This window comes from Cydia fagiglandana, chromosome 10, assembly GCF_963556715.1.
Source record: "Cydia fagiglandana chromosome 10, ilCydFagi1.1, whole genome shotgun sequence".
NCBI classification, from domain to species: Eukaryota; Metazoa; Arthropoda; class Insecta; order Lepidoptera; family Tortricidae; genus Cydia; species Cydia fagiglandana.
In genome coordinates this window covers 9808568-9825099 of record NC_085941.1, presented here as the reverse complement: position 1 = coordinate 9825099, position 16532 = coordinate 9808568, and the positions used below count along the sequence as shown (strand labels likewise).

Below are 16532 nucleotides of genomic sequence, written 5' to 3'. Positions count from 1 at the left end.
TTATTTTAATCATCATCTGACTAATGTAGGTATTTTTTAGAGCACCGCACAAAACAGTTCGCGGTGTTCTTATGGGATCACTTCGGTTCAAATCGGTTAATTGCGTCTTTTAATTATGCGATTTGTGAGACATTGAAAATTACGACCTACGAGTTCTAGTTGTATTGTTTGTTATTTATTTATAAGAATTGTAACTAGGTTACAAGTGTCACTTATAAATAGTCTAAGTAAAAAGTAAACAGTGAGAAACAACACAGCTAGCAATGATATTCTATAGGTACCTACCTAGGTAATAAGTAGGTATGTGTAAATACCTTAATAATTGCGTAAGTAGGCATGAGCGTGAGAAGAATTTATGCTCTATCAATTAATCTATATAGATAAACTTATTACATACAAATATCTAACCTAATTAACATTATACCTATGTATATTATATCGACTATTTTATTATGACTGTATATTATAAGCAGGTATCAGGTAACTACATCAAATAATTAACTACATTATACACAGTATTTATTTGTCTGTCGTTGCAGAAAATTGACAATATTAACTAGATTTATTCTTTATTTTCATAATCTCCATTTTTCTAACTAGATGTTGTTTGTTATTATTGGCATCTCTTTTAGATTGTCTCCTATCCCGCTCGCACGATCACTGATGTACCTTGCAATCGGGCATTGGGCGGGGTTTTGCGACAACATTGGCATAAAGATTGGTGCTGCCATCTAGCGGCTCAATGGCAACAAAATTTACCGTGCGAGGAGGCTTACAATTCGAGCCTAGTACAAATTCATGTAGTTCTGCTACTCGACACTAGGTGGCGCTATAGGCGCCATGGAAGCTTGGGATTTAAAGTGCATGTTTTAAATTTTTTTTAAAGGAAATAAGTATACTAACATGTATTTTTTGTTGTTTCAGGTGTTAGTGGAATATGACGGAGTAGACTGGCAGCGACGTGAATGGGTTGCCGTTTATTCGCGGAGGACGTTTCGTGTTTTTTTAGTGGAGAGAACTTTAGTGTGGGCTCCTAAAAATGTTAAGGATGAAACAATCAAATGGCCCGCTTTGGTAAGTCAGTCACAATTAATTAATTATAAACAAAATTGTATTGTTGAATAACTTGATAACATAGCACATCTTCATACAACTACACGCTTCTCTCTTTCTTCCATTCTTGTTAGTTTCATAGTACTGCACTAGATGGCGCTAGGAGTATCAAAATGATATTTTAACATCACAGTCAGTAACCAAATCTACAACTTCTACAATTTTACAAGGTTAAACTGATGACATTCAAAAGGCCTATCGACACTGATTAAGCGCAAAAATTGTGCTGGTTTGAGTAAATCCTTAGACTTAAAAACTTAGTGAAAATTGTGAAACATTTTCCAGTTAAAATTAGCCGCTTTCATTCTGCTTCAGGCCCTCTGATAATTGCAGGGTTGCCAACTCCAATTTTTTTTTACACCTGAGCTCAACTTAAAAACCCCTAAAACTGTACTATTATTTTGGAAAACCCACTAAATAAAAAATAAAATAAATTATTATACATTTTCCAAATTTAGAACATTATTATGATTTTCAACCGGCTCGACATTTTAATGATCATACATATGAACGTTATACATAGATGGTCAAGAAAATCTTGTCAGTAGAAAAAGGCGCGAAATTCAAATTTTCTATGAGACGATACCCCTTCACGCCTACATTTTTTCAAATTTGCCGCACTTTTCTACTCTAAAAAAAACCCTAAAAAAACCACTAAAAATAGTGAGCCCCTAAAAAAACCCCTAGCCGGGTTATTTCCCCCTAAATTTAGTGGTAAAACCACTAAGTTGGCATCCCTGGTCATAATTGATTGTCCTATATTAATTACATTGTATTGTATATTTAAGCCTGTAAAACACGTCTAGAGAACTTCATTTCGAGCTTTTGTTATTTTCACAATGCTCACGTTCCTAGCGTCACTAAATGTCTGCTTCAACTTTGAAATCTCTTTGAATGCGCTTAATTTCCGATCCCGAGGAACGCGACGTCTTGTATTACAATTGTACGTGTACTGACGACCTTCGAAATTTACCTAACTGGGTATGTCAGAAACACTTTTACTGTTATATTTATAGGTAGGTATATCAGATCATAGAATTGATCATTTGTGGCTTGGTGGAATCATTTCTTGAAATAATGGGTTGGTCATGAAGTGATCAATTTTAAAATGACATTTCACGAAAATACCCAATTCTAAGATCTGGCTACATAGGTATACATTTTTAAGCAGCAACAAGTGGCCAGTTGTGTATTTTATTTATTTTCTGTAAATTAATAGTTATTTGGCTAATAAGTTTACTAGTTCTAGTAGGTACAAAGCATTTTCCTGAACAACCCTATTTATTTACAAAAGTCCACCATGATTATACATATAAATGTAACTAGATCTACAGACATTCATTACAGATGTCATCCGCAGACCCTGTAATCACTATGGAAATAGATTCCCTTTGAGCCCAGATACATATATTCCATTCGCTAGCTCCCAATACATATGTTAGTGTTAGTGCCATGTGACTTGCTCACGTTTTTAACAAGATATATGGTGACAGGCTAGGCTACATACATAGGCAGGTGTAGTGGCCCTGACCCGGTGATATAAGCATGCGTAGTTACCTATTTTGTCGTGATGCATGCGTGCCTTGCGTTGCATTGCGTCTTAGATCGCTCATAATGCTTATAAAGTTACACATTGGTATTGAATTGTTGATCGGCATTCGCTCTTAAGAATGAACTACATTCATATTGATTAGATAAACCATATAAATCTATACTGTTAGATATACGGACACTACTACATAAATCGGATTTAGTGCCGCTGGAGTCAGCAACTATTCAAACTTTTATTAAGAGTGTTAATGGTAGTATATATTTACTATAACTGTTCCAAATTTTAGGTACCTACATCAAACCGTCGCCGACAAAAACGCATTTACTTAATGGTTTTGCAAGACCGACATGATTCCAGAAGTGCCCCCGTAAACAAAGTTTTGTACGGAGCACTAAACATGATAATAATTTCAATCCAGTCACTAGTAGGTACCTACTGTTGTAACGTGGAAATCTTGTTTCACCCGTGTTTCATATTGTTATATCAATCTGACGGTTTGTGATCAATAAAGATCAAGTGCGGGTATTTTAAAAACTTCCACAGTTAAATGACGTTGATATGATACCTGCTTTTGTCAGTCATTATCGAAATTATGGGTGTTAAGTCGTGTCCGAATAGTCGCGAGGTAAATAAGTTTATATTTGTGATTTGATCGAGGGTTTAGGTTAAATAAGTCTGACGTACAATAAAGTGTTTACATACATACATACTCCAGATGATTGTTGTCCAGATGAGTGAACGAAGAAATAAATTCTTGCGTATTAACCGCTTCGTAGTAGTGATTTAACTTTGTAAGCGTTTTAATGTTTCGTGTGTGCAATATAGTGAGTAAAAACCGTTACCGTTACCTATCACAAACGAAATACCTTATGAACGGTTTTATATAGATAATTAACCTATTTACGTCCTTATGCCCTTAATATCCTTCTAGACTGGATTTCTCTCAGTAATACCTTTTTCGTTAGCCTTTGAAAAATAATACCAATTACTAGCCTATCAATGAAAAGATTTGTGTTCACTAGATTGTGATGAATTCAATTAGACATGGACAATTTATTACGATTAAAATTAGTAATTGTTCAAGATAGGTAAGAAATAAAACTTAAGTCACTAAATTGGCTTTTTTTAATACGAACATTTTAAATATACTGAAATCTGTTTCAGCAAAAAATACGATGAAGAATAGGCATAGTAATATAAAGAAAGAATACACGTAGCCTTAGTAGAGGAATTACAAAAGACCACCCTGTCGCCAAGCAATGTCTCTTACTTAACTATGTACCTACTTTGAAATTGCAATTTGTTACGTGATATTAGCGAAATAAGACATTTATCAAACAGTAGAATAGTAGACAATTAGACATATTAAGTATATTGTAGCCGATTAAATCGTACTTTTGCCTTGAAATATCTTTTTGGTAATTTTCCAATAAAAATTAACATATCTCAGAAAATACTGATTCTATAAATGTGGGTGTGGTCTCATTCGATTCAGCGCGAAAGCGCACTTGCCTAGTTTGTCAAATGTGATTGTTTTTAAATGAACCCCCTGCACATACTTACCCCTCCGAAAAGGGGTTAGGACGCCTAAATTTTTCTAGGACTAGGCAGATCCACATTTCTAGTTGCAAGATAAAGGTCATAAACAAAGTTTCATGGATGTACATATTATTTTGCCGCCAAAATATGTTACTTTTCCCATACTAACACCAAAAAGAATAGACAGTATAGAGGGGTCCTGTCATAGTAAATGTTGTAGTCACTGTTATTGCCATCTATCGACACACGACTATAACTCAAAATAAACACGTATAAAATTATCAAAAAAATTTATATTTTATTATTTATTTTTATTTATTTTCAGGTAATTACAACACAATATCTAAGCTTAATTACAAAAGTATCGTTAAACCAGTAAGGTTTGTCTCGATACTCCATCCGCGGTAGATTTTATACAACAATAAAATATCTTTTAACAACAACTTAAGAAACTACTTACATATTCATAACATGCTCAATATATATATATATGGATAAATCATTTTATAATTTTTATATCATTTTGATCCATGTTCTTTCACTGATATCTATGTGTTACAATTGTTAAATATGAAACGGTGTCATCACGCCATCTAGCCGAGGATAGGCTAAAGGTGTGTGCGGCATCTATCCGAGAATGACTTTTTCTTGATTTCCGAGGCACGTTTTTTCCTTTAGACTTAACCCCTCGAACGCGAGTGTCAAAAATTTGCTACTGAATTAATAACCAAATTATTAATTTTATTACAGTCCAAATTGTCCGGGACGGATACGGGACAAGGCAGTTGAGGGGTTAATTCATCTTATACGAAGTTACATATGTCTTTGATATAGGTATACCTTTACAGTATGTTGTGTTGCAGACGTTTACCCCCCTGGCGGCGGACGTCACGCTGCCGCCGCAAGCGCAGCCTGTCGAGTTCATGCACGATCGCCAGCTCAGGTTCCTCGACTACGCAAATCTGCAGCCATTTCAGGTAAGCCCATAGCCGTACCTACTAACAGGCCTATTGGGATTTCAAGATAATCACAAGATCTAGAGACGATTTAGAGATCAACTAGATCTACTTTAGATATCGACTAGATGTGACTTGGATATCTAAGTCATAACTTGTCAAAATCGTTCAAGAGGACCTCCAGAATCGCGGAAACGTCAAATTTGACATATCTATCTTACAAATATCTTTAAATTATCCATATCGTAACTTGTTGATGTATAGTAGTAATCTAATTCATTTTCCGAATCGAGCCGTAAGTTTCTTAAAGGTTCCGTCACACAGGCGCGTATTTCGGGCGGGGCGTGAGCGGAGCGTGAGTTTTATATGTATAAGCGCGCCTGTGTGACAAAGCCTTAAGGCGCCTTTAGACAAATAGACATAATCAAAAGATAGATGAACAAAAAAACAAAAAAGGGCACGTTCAAAGGCACAATATAAACTCTGGCCGGATTTTATTGCTACCTATAGAATTCTTCAAATTGGAAGGGTCAATTCAATAAAATTTTGCGATATTTGGCATTTTTATGTTATAAATCGTATCGTACATCTATTATCGTACCGTTTCAGTTGGAAAAATACTGCATATATTACAATCGGTCACCTAACACACTAATACATTACTAGTGAATTCTGTGAATATGTGAACATCGATAAAAACTTACATTGGTTTTTTTTGTATATATTGCTTACTTAAACTAGAATTTGATAACCCTAACTTCCTTGGTATATTGGATATTTTTTCACTACCATATCTGTTACATTTTGCCTTTTGAACTGTACATATAAATGATAATTATTAATATCCTTGTGCAGAATTTGTTAATATGAATAATATGTGATCTTCTAAATCAATTCATATAAGTGTATCTGTTCTATTTTCTTCCATCGTATATTGATAGCGTGCTTAAGTTTTACCAAGTTTAACATTCTTGTAATGTCTCTAGTAGAGTTTCCCTTGCGGCATAGTTGAACATAACACTTGGGGTGATTAAACCAAAGTTATTAGCATGGCAGGCAATATTAGCAATTCATCACTAAGCATCGTGATATTAAATTTGGCGCTAAGACGAAGGAAGTTGATATTACAGCTTTATTAATGAGTATTATGTATAAATCTTTAATATTAAATGTGTGCATGTAAATACAGTATTAAAATTTCACTAGATTGTGTTGTGATGGTCCATTACTTATAACCGACTACATATTCATCATAGAACGTAACCTTCTGACACTTCAATAAAATATTTATAAACTGATTTAAATTTAGATGTATTAGTGCTATACAGTAGGCTAAGCTCAAACGTAAGTCACGTGAATCATGTTATACGATTATATTTATTTTTTACTGTAACATGACTAAGGTACTATAAATCCAATATACGAATGTCAATTATGGGTTAAAAAATTGAGACATTGAGGCACGATATTCGTGTCATGACGCAGTTCTGAGATTTCTGAGAACATCTCCCGTGAAATTGGAATTCTTCGAATACGCTATTTCTAACAGATTCATTTATTATTCTGTTGGAACACTTTGAACACACAGAAACATTCCACGATTATTAAAGCTTACAATTGTGAGCGCCGGGGGAAATGCCAGTAGGTAGGTTTGATTAATGTTATGGCATAGGTAACTGCAGTTTTTGCCGTTCGAAAGGTTAGATTTTAGAAATATAGGTACGTTTGTTATATTAGGAATGATTACACCTATAAAACCGTGTCTTAATAGATAAAGTTAGTTTGGATTTTCTGTCTGTATCGTATAAACCTGGTGACAGAACGGAAGCGTTTATAGGTATTAGATTAAAGTTAGAGTTGTAAAAGTGGAAACAAAACGCATAAGCGACCCAATTTCGAGTAGACGTTAAGAGTGTTTATCCAAACTTGGGCGCCCAGGCGGGTGGGAGATCAAGGACGGTGTCTGCCAAACAAGGGGGGGATTTTCCCGGGAGACGGGAGGCCGGGGGGGTTGGGGGCGCTGGAGAGGGAGCGGTATGTTTTGATGCTCGCCGCCCGCTCTATTGATTTTCCGCCCTCGCCACCCGGCTGCCCCTTTATAATATCTGAGCCAGGTGGCTGGTGTGTTCACGTCATGCTATTTTCGGCGAGCCCGGCCGCCTCCTGGCCGCGGCGATGGTTGCCGCGCGATGATTGATGCCGACTAATCTTAATCAACTGCTCGTTTGCGATGTCCACTGGGTTTTATTTGAAACATGGCGGCTGTCGCTATCAGACCCTACCAGTACGAGTGCTAACTTGGTTCAGGAGTTAGAAACTTTCGAAATTCGTTTTGCTCAGTTATTCTTTCGAAAGCAATCTTATTACTGTTGGCTAAATGTAGGAAGTGTACGTAGAATTAGGCAAATGCTTTAACTAAAATTTCTCATTTGTCTAAATAAGTTCAGAAGTTTCATGTTGGGCTGAATTACGGGTAATAGTTAGGTTTAGCAGTATCTTATCTACCGTGCAATAAATTGAAAATATAGTGTTGTATAGGTAAATATTTATAATACCACTTTGATGTTTATTATTACTTTTCCTTTGCTCTTCTATATTTATATTTTCCTTTCATGTAAATACAGTACCTACCTATAAAAACGTTATTTCAAGAAATATCATTTATTTACCCTTACCTGAGGGTAAGGGAGTATTAAATTACGCGCAAAGGAAAAGATGTAATATAGATTTAATTTGCTTTTCAACATAAATGAGGTGTATTTTTGTTTGCTCTCTGTCGTCAAATTGGTATTCGTTGCTATCGAGCCTTCATAGGTATAATTTCCAAGAAACATGCCTAACCTAAACAAGTACAGTCAAGTGTAAAAATATGGGTGCTCACATCATACTCAAAATATGTACCTTACCTCTTGTGTCAGCGAATTAATTAAGAACTATTTTTGAGTAATTTACACTTGGCTATAACATATAATTTTCTGAAAAGCTAAGATATTTTCTGGACACGTGCAGATACTTTCTTTTGAGAATTGTGATAAAAATGTTAATGACTAAATATTGAATCTAAATAAATGAGGCCACTTATTTTCGTTCAAAAGATGATAAAATCTTTTGAAGCTTATTTATTACCAATACTACCTCTTTTTGGTAATAAGCGTATCAAAAGTGATATTATCTATACGAGACATGTTTTCTTTCATATGATATGATACTTTTTAAATTGTTAAATAAAAAATACTAGAATAAAATATAAGTACCTACAATTAGCTAAGGTAACGTGTCTCCTTCATCAAATGGAGAATATCTTAACTTGAAATAAATTAGTCTGTCAATAATTTGAGTGTACTGGATTTATACTTAATATTATATTTGAACGGTACGAAATTAAATTAGATACACAAATAACATCAACACTCATATAATATGTGCGTCTCATTATTGGATTCACAAAGGTGAAACGTACAATATGTTAAGTAAAGTACTTACATCAATAATGTAATTAATGTTAACTTTAAAATCACTTTCCATTAAACACCCCACGAGTTACGGAAGTTGTCGACTTTCTTCTATATGCACGCAACCGAGCGCCCGCAAATTTTAAACGAGTAAAGTTTGTTTCAGTTGGCTTTACCCCACTGTCCGGTACGGGGTGGCGGGGGGCGGGTGTGCATGTGTGCGTAATGGTTTTACTGATCTTGCCTCTTTTATTAACAGTCAAATCCGTTGGCATCCTTTATGGAGATTAAGATATAAAAACGGGCTGTAAGGGTATTTACGAATCTGGGGCGCCATTCACTTTTTTAAGGTCTTGACAACCATGTCCTACTTATTAATAGCAAAATTAATTTAACAAATACAAATATTACATCATAACTTTAAGATCTTATGACTGTTTAACTCATCCAAGATTAAGCGTCGTCGCCGGCCGTAGTCACAATAGATAGGAAACCACAAAGACCCTATTTATAATCTTGCCCGCTCTTCTCCGAGGCTTTCCTTCCGCCTGATGGATTGAGTAAGTAATGCATTGTTTTCCTTTCCACTTTTGTTATCTGCAATATAAAGAACCTTTTATTGCAGAGCCAAGGAAATTGTACAAGGATGTTTTGTAAAAGATTACAAACAAGGAGAGAGTTGGCATAGGTCGGTGCTTAGCTTGTAAAATCTTTACTATACTAACAATTCAATTCTAAAAACGATGCCTTGTTTAGTTTTTCCATATTTTTACAATCAATTCTTGAAACTATCTTATTAATCCAGTAAATTTGTCGAATTTTGTAACCTGAAAGGCTTTATCTCGGAAAATATTAGATGTACAGAGACAATTCCAGTGTCTTATTGTAGCAAATTTAGTCTACTTTAAAAGCGCCCTAGGAAGTTACTATCAAAAACTAGTACTTTAGGGTTATAATCGCCCAAATCTAAAAAAAATTGCGGTTTATTCGATTTTTGACAAAGTTGCGTTCGGCGCTCGAGGTCACAAACTTGGATTATTCATTGGGCCAACATCATAAACAAGCCTGCAAAAAATCAGAACTACCGGATTTGACGCAAACGCAAAATGTATAATTTTACTGTATTATATTCCAGGCTGGTAGGTATTGGATTGGCATAGAATGCGACAACTTCAAATTCAAAAAAACCAACGATAATTTCGCCTTCTCTTTGCTCGAAACTAATGTTTCAATTAAGTAACCTACGTCCTACTTTCTGAAATAAATTCATTAAATTGTATTCGAATAAATTCCTTATAACTCAAAGAGACTAGGTACTCGTTATTCGCACTTGAGTATTATCAGATTTATCAGTCTGCTGGAATTTCCATTCTCCAGTGGTGCTTCATACACGAAAGCCAGCATTGTTATATTATTTACTATCTTTTATATAATCTCTCTCTCTAGCACTCACACTTAAATACTATATAATCGGATACACACATAAGGTCAGTCAATGATATAGCTGCGAAGTAAACTGTACCCTTTTATGAGAACTTATCTACCTACATAAGACCACCCACACGAGAAACTTGGCAGATGGTATGCTGTAATGTAAGGTATACTTTAATATTAAACCCGAGCTAAATAAAGAGCGGTTGCTGTGATTCATTAGAGGTCCTTCGGGGCAAGTGGTCGAGGATTATTCCCATTGCTTTAGTGTGATCTATAAATAAATAAATATTATAGGACATTCTTACACAGATTGACAAAGTCCCACAGTAAGCTCAAGAAGGCTTGTGTTGTGGGTACTCAGACAACGATATATATAATATACAAATACTTAAATACATAGAAAACACCCATGACTCAGGAACAAATATCTGTATCATCATACAAATAAATGCCCTTACTGGGATTCGAACCCAGGACCATCGGCTTCGCAGGCAGGGTCACTACCCACTAGGCCAGACCGGTCGTCAAAATCTATTAATACATTCTTGCTGAATGCCAACATTGCTGATATCAAAATAAATCCTAGCCCAAGGAAAACAACAACTTAAGTTGTATCGCAAGCGTAATTCAACCCCATCTTGAAATTATAAATTGTGATTTATAAACTATAACTCAATTAGTATTAAGAACTAATCCGTGGCCTTTACCCAATCAATCAGTAAGTAGAATTGTATACAGAATATGTACAGAAATTTAAGTCTGCAGTAAGGCCAGTCTAAGCTGTATAAAAAGGTGTCTGCTTCACTCGTAAAGAAACTTGTTTGTATTTATAATTGTAGACTTAGAAAAACAAACTTGGTTCTTAAGATATTCTTAACGTATCATATTCTTTTTGTATTGTGAATATATCGTTTTGTATTCAGGCGTCACGCCGTATTTGCACCAGTCTGTTTTGTTGACATAATCGGGCACCAGACTGTGACAAATGTTGTTTAATCCGCCCGACGTAACTACAAAAGCCTCATAGTAGATGTTCTACTTTAAAAACATTTGGCCAAACACGTTCTTACTCATTCTGTGACCCTGGTAATTCAGAGGTCTATATTTACATACATTTTTGCACGTTTTTAACTGTTCTTGGACAGAACGTTTATTGCCCATTAATTAGTATTCTGCATTCAGGTTTTATTAGTCCAGTTTGAATGAGAGCTCGAGTCCCGGATAATAGTGGCTTACATTTTTATTAGTATTGGTTTTTACAATTGCGTTAAAATTATAGACTATCTGCATTGCGCGTTTCTCTAATTACGCTTGTGGTACGGGAAAAATTATACATAGTTGAATATTCGACAAAAAAAATTGCAGTAGTAATTAAGTAGGTAGGTATAGTAGCACGCTTTCTTCAATGCATTTTCGCCAGTTTTGAATCAGTTGTTTCATAAAAATACACGTAAACTGGCTGCGTGCCATTTAGTGTTGTTTTTATGTATGTTCTATTAGTAACCATTACTCTAAAAAATATAGAACACGAATAGAATTCATTTCTTTTTTATGCCTTAACGCACGGTAAACGTAACATTGGAAAACCAAATTATCTTCGTGCGCTGTAGTGTTTATTTCATTTACAAAAAGTCTATTATTGCATGGTCCAGTTTGCATATATGTGTGCAGTAGAACTACATACACTGTACAAGGGGAGGGTGGGGCGAGTTCATCGCACCGGATACGTCTGTCGCCGCGTGCGGAACGCACAGGTGTGTGTGTCTTGTATACGCGTGAGTGTAACATTGACATAAATACGGTGCATTACTAATGCGGGTGTTTCATATTAATTGTTATCTAAATTCTAGACAAATCGACTACTTTGTAGCCTACGCTACGGGCCTTATACATTAACTAGTAATATTCCATTGCAAATGGCTAAGCTTTCTTTAAAATTAGTTTCTTAAAAGCTTCTACTTCTAACTTGTTATCCAAGTGGAAGTTTATTGTTAATTAAATTTATTACAACAGATGCACAGAGGTGTCGGCTTGTGTTAGAAGTTTTAGCTTAGGCTAGTATGAGATACAATTTCAACAACTTACTAAAACGCGCTTGCTCTCTTTTGTTCTGTTGTTGAATTTTATCACAACACAATGTTGCGGGTGCAGATTATGCTGCCTACGTAGCTAGTCGAACAAACACAGACCTAGTTAATAGGACATGTTAACTAGTAACGTTACATCAGACCATGCCCATAGTTAAGAGATGAATAATGCACCCGGTTACATACGAACAGACTAAACAAATGTTTACCCTAATGCACTGGTTTACTGTACGAAATATATTGTCACTGTGTGGTGAATTACACTTAATGCGATAAACGTGAAGAATGCTAATGGTTTCGTTTGTTTGTGTGCGTATGTGTAATTTACGTATTAGGAATAATGTAGGGCATGTTTACATGATACGAGATCGGAAAGTCGAGTAGTCGTTTACAGTTTCAACTTATGACTCTGGCTCGATTATTTAGGTGTTATCGACGGGTAATAACTTGGGTGTACATGTACAACAAATTAAAACTGTGATCAATATTTTTCCACGAGTAAGAGATCAAGCTAAACTTCTTCATCTTTTAGTTTAGCATGTAGCAGTATTAAAAAACGAATCTTGCTAAACTATAATTGTTAACGAATTTAGATTAAAGTTAACCTGAGTATTTATATACAGCTTACTCTGTTGGTAAAACACATAAAGTAAGTTTGTACCTATAATAATTATAGAGCGCACTATTTGCGAACAATCTGCAGTTTGGCGAAAATATTGTATACCCTGGCCCTTATGTTTTTAAATAACTAAATTTAAAAAAAAGGTTACCATCATTTTTGTATCCTGGTCACGGCACCAAATTGTAAATTGTAGGTCTAGGACTAGGATGTAAAGTACTTTATTGACAACGAGAGATGGGCACCGCATCGCTTGGCTTCAGTAAGATTGGATTCAGTAAGCTTACAACTATATTTTGTTTACAGGAATGGGACGCTAAGTTGGCTGGCGCGGACGCGGGCACAGACCCTGAGGTTCTGACCGCGGTCGCGGCTGAGGCAGCGGAATGGCGGAGCGCGCAGGATGGGCAGCGCATCCTCACCACCACGCCCTCCGTGCTCGGCGGCTGCAGGGCGCAGGTGTACCGTGCGGCCGGCACCACGCAGTGGTACACCGCTGTCATCGTCGGGGTCAACGAACATACTGGAGTTAGTATTTTCACATATTACATGCGTGTTCAGGAATATTATATTCAACATCTTAGAGCTTTGACCATATACTATGTATTCGTTCAGCAGTTCATTTCGGCAGAAACGGCACATGAAAAGATGCAACATCGAGCCCTCTCAATGGGAAGGTTTGGCAGCACAGCGTCCTGAGTGGCGCAGGCTGGTGTATGACAAAGTGCGCGATTTCGAGGAGCAACGTAAAGTTGACCTCGACACTAAGCGCGATGAGCTGAAAGCACGCCAGCCTGCTTCCATTCACTACCACTATGTGGCTGGTGTTCTCACGTGCCCTCAATGTGCGCGGGGGTTCACCTTAAAGATCGGCTACGTCAGCCATATTCGGGCGCACTAGCGCCAAACTAACTAGGAGTCGAAGTGGTCGCCTTGGTCGAAATCGGCCGGAAGGATCTTCATGTATTCGTTCCATTGTAACCCATCCAGTCTAGTCTATAGAGATTTATGGAATTGATGAAGTCACATTTGTCTCATCTGTCATACCTAATATTGATTCATGTTTACTTTTCGAATAGCGTTTATCGATAAAGGATACTTAGCCATCTTGACTACGGCTCCGCTTCGAATATTGTCATAAAATACGAAAGTAGGTCCTTAATAATCGTGTCCCGGATAATATGGAATGTAACGAACGAAAAAGTCCGAGGCGTTTAGAAATAACTGTAAAAACATTCTACAAGATAATTCCGTAGCGGGAAGTTCTAGGTGAAACCAGTTCGGTTTATTGAACGCGAAGGCATCCCGCCGATACGGTAACGATGTTGGATTTATATGGGCTTGTTTAACTATCTGCCTCCATGGAAACGCAAAAGGAAACCCGCTTCAATGCAGCATAAATCCATAAACTCCCAAAAAGGCATGAACTTTCCACCTGCCTTCGATTTTATTAATTGCAGCCTAAAAGGGGTAATGGCCTAGCGCATTAACAGAGCGATATGGAAACGATCAAGAACAAGTTTTTGTGTTGAATACATTTTGATCGAATTTTAATTGAACGGTTGTTTTGTTGACAATATGTTACTATTTTCGTGTCTGACGTAGGTAAATAATTTACTCGCTGTTATCATCGATGTCAATCATTGGTTCTTTAACTCTCGTGTTTTTTTATTCATATACCATTATTAATAATGTTTCTACTTTGATTACTACATTTACTACATATCTTGATTTAACAATAAAATTATGCAGAGAGTAGAAATTACTCAAGGTGCCCATCTAATTTATTCATAAGATAATTCCAAGCCAAACTTCAGCCCCCACATTAAATTAATATTAAGTACAACAATGTATCAATAATCGCAGTCCCACCGGGGGGCCACCCCCCACCCTTCACCCTTTCGTTAACTTTGCACAACAAAGTTTCTTGTTTCATGTTTATTGAAACAATTTGTTTTTCTTTCATCACGCCTTTTGCCTGCCAGAAGGGAAAATTCTTGTTTATATTTGAAACTTTTATGCTGTGCAAACAGGAAGAAATTGCTATCTTTGTTATTATGTCTATGGAGAAATTCAAGGGTATCAGACAATTCAGACATGTTACGTAATTTATAAAGAGTATCCGATTATGCTCATATCGGCAGAATGTTCTACTCTAAAACCAGGGTGGAGTTCCAAAACTATGTTGTTTCCATTACCCTTCAAACTCCTTACAGTCGCTGTCAGAGTAGCGAAGTACTTCAATCTATCTTGAACTTTCCTAAGTAATTACAGTTAAAAAGTTGAGACGTTAAACAAATTTATACTGCGAATTAGCGAGTGGAAAACTTGGCGGGGTTGGTATTACTGCCGCCCGCGACGTAAAGTTCTGAGTAACCCCCCATTCGGCCCCCTTCCCTGGTTTCTTAAGTAACTTTCTCGAAGTTTCCTCTTTGTTTCTCACAAGTTTCAGCTTCAACTTCAACTTTTGGCTCGGCGATATTTTTAACGACATCATTATACCGTCTTGTACAGAAAACTATTAGGCTCTCCCCTCTTCTGTAATGTAATTTTGTTTGAAATTGTAAACAGGAATTAATGTACCTATACTAAAACAGCACCTGTTTCGTTATACCTATAGTTGGCAGATACTGTAGTTGCAGCTGACGTAAATTAACATTGTTGTTTCCAACGATAGCAATATAAAACAGATGCGCTGATGCGTTATTTATGGCTCGTAGTAAACGGCGTCCGGCGTGGGAAAGTTGAAATGAGAATTTGGGGAATTTCGTATGTAGGTAGTGATACAAACCAATTTAGACTATTTAGTGTAAATCACCTGCTGATCTTCCGTGAGACACAGAATATTAAATGTATTAAAACGGGTCACTCACCCATTGCTCGACATGTTATGCTCCATAACGAGAACTTTCATCGGGAGCATACGGTAGCCCGTTAATATATTTGATACATCTGCTGATCTTTGGACTTTTCTTCACTTATGTAACATCCAAGCTATGAAATAAATGTTTTGATTTTTTTTCTCCTTGAAGTCATGTGTTGATATTGTTGAGATAAACGTTATGATTTCTGTTTCAGGAATTGACAGTAACTGATGATACCGTGCTGGAGGAGCACAGCGAAGATCCAGCCCTGGTGCAGATGAGACTCCTCGGTGATGGAGGTAATGACTTAAGTTTATACTTAACTATTTTCCAATCATTATCACTACTGTCAGGATCGTAGCAAGTGGAAATCCGTGGTCTCTGCCTACCCTTCCGGGAAATAGGCGTGATTATATGTATGTATACTGTATGCATTATCACTACTCTTTATAAAAAAAAGTCGCCCCGCCGCGTCTTTCTGTGTATATGTATGTTCGCGATAAAGTCAAAAGCTACTGAACGGATTTTCATGCGATTGTCACCTATCAATAGAATGATTATTGAGGAAGATTTAGTTTAGGTATATAATTTGTTAAGATTTTGTGTAAACCGTGCGAAGCCAAGGTGGGTCGCGAGTAAGCTTATAGAAATCATAGATCAGGTTGATACAAGGGTTGGTCTATAAAAATAAAAAAACCGGGCAAGTGCGAGTCGGACTCGCGCACGAAGGGTTCCGTACCATAAAGCAAAAAAAAAAAACGTAAAAAAAGGCAAAAAGAAAACGGTCACCCATCCAAGTACTGACCACACCCGACGTTGCTTAACTTTTGTCAATAATCACGTTTGCTGTATGGGAGCCCCACTTAAATCTTTATTTTATTCTGTTTTTAGTATTTGTTGTTATAGCGGCAACAGA

At 36.4% G+C, this 16532-nt stretch overlaps 1 protein-coding gene across 2 annotated transcripts in view; it reads left to right on the top strand.

Annotated features, from left to right (window-relative positions):
- The window catches only part of LOC134668057 (lysine-specific demethylase 3A-like), a 244360-nt gene that overhangs the window by 61530 nt on the left and 166298 nt on the right, over positions 1 to 16532 (top strand). For both annotated transcript variants that reach the window (XM_063525506.1, XM_063525505.1), the window contains exons 2-5: positions 925 to 1074; positions 5068 to 5181; positions 13059 to 13280; positions 15831 to 15915. In XM_063525506.1, the coding sequence (XP_063381576.1) occupies positions 925 to 1074; positions 5068 to 5181; positions 13059 to 13280; positions 15831 to 15915 (571 nt within the window). The remainder of the gene's footprint in view (positions 1 to 924; positions 1075 to 5067; positions 5182 to 13058; positions 13281 to 15830; positions 15916 to 16532) is intronic.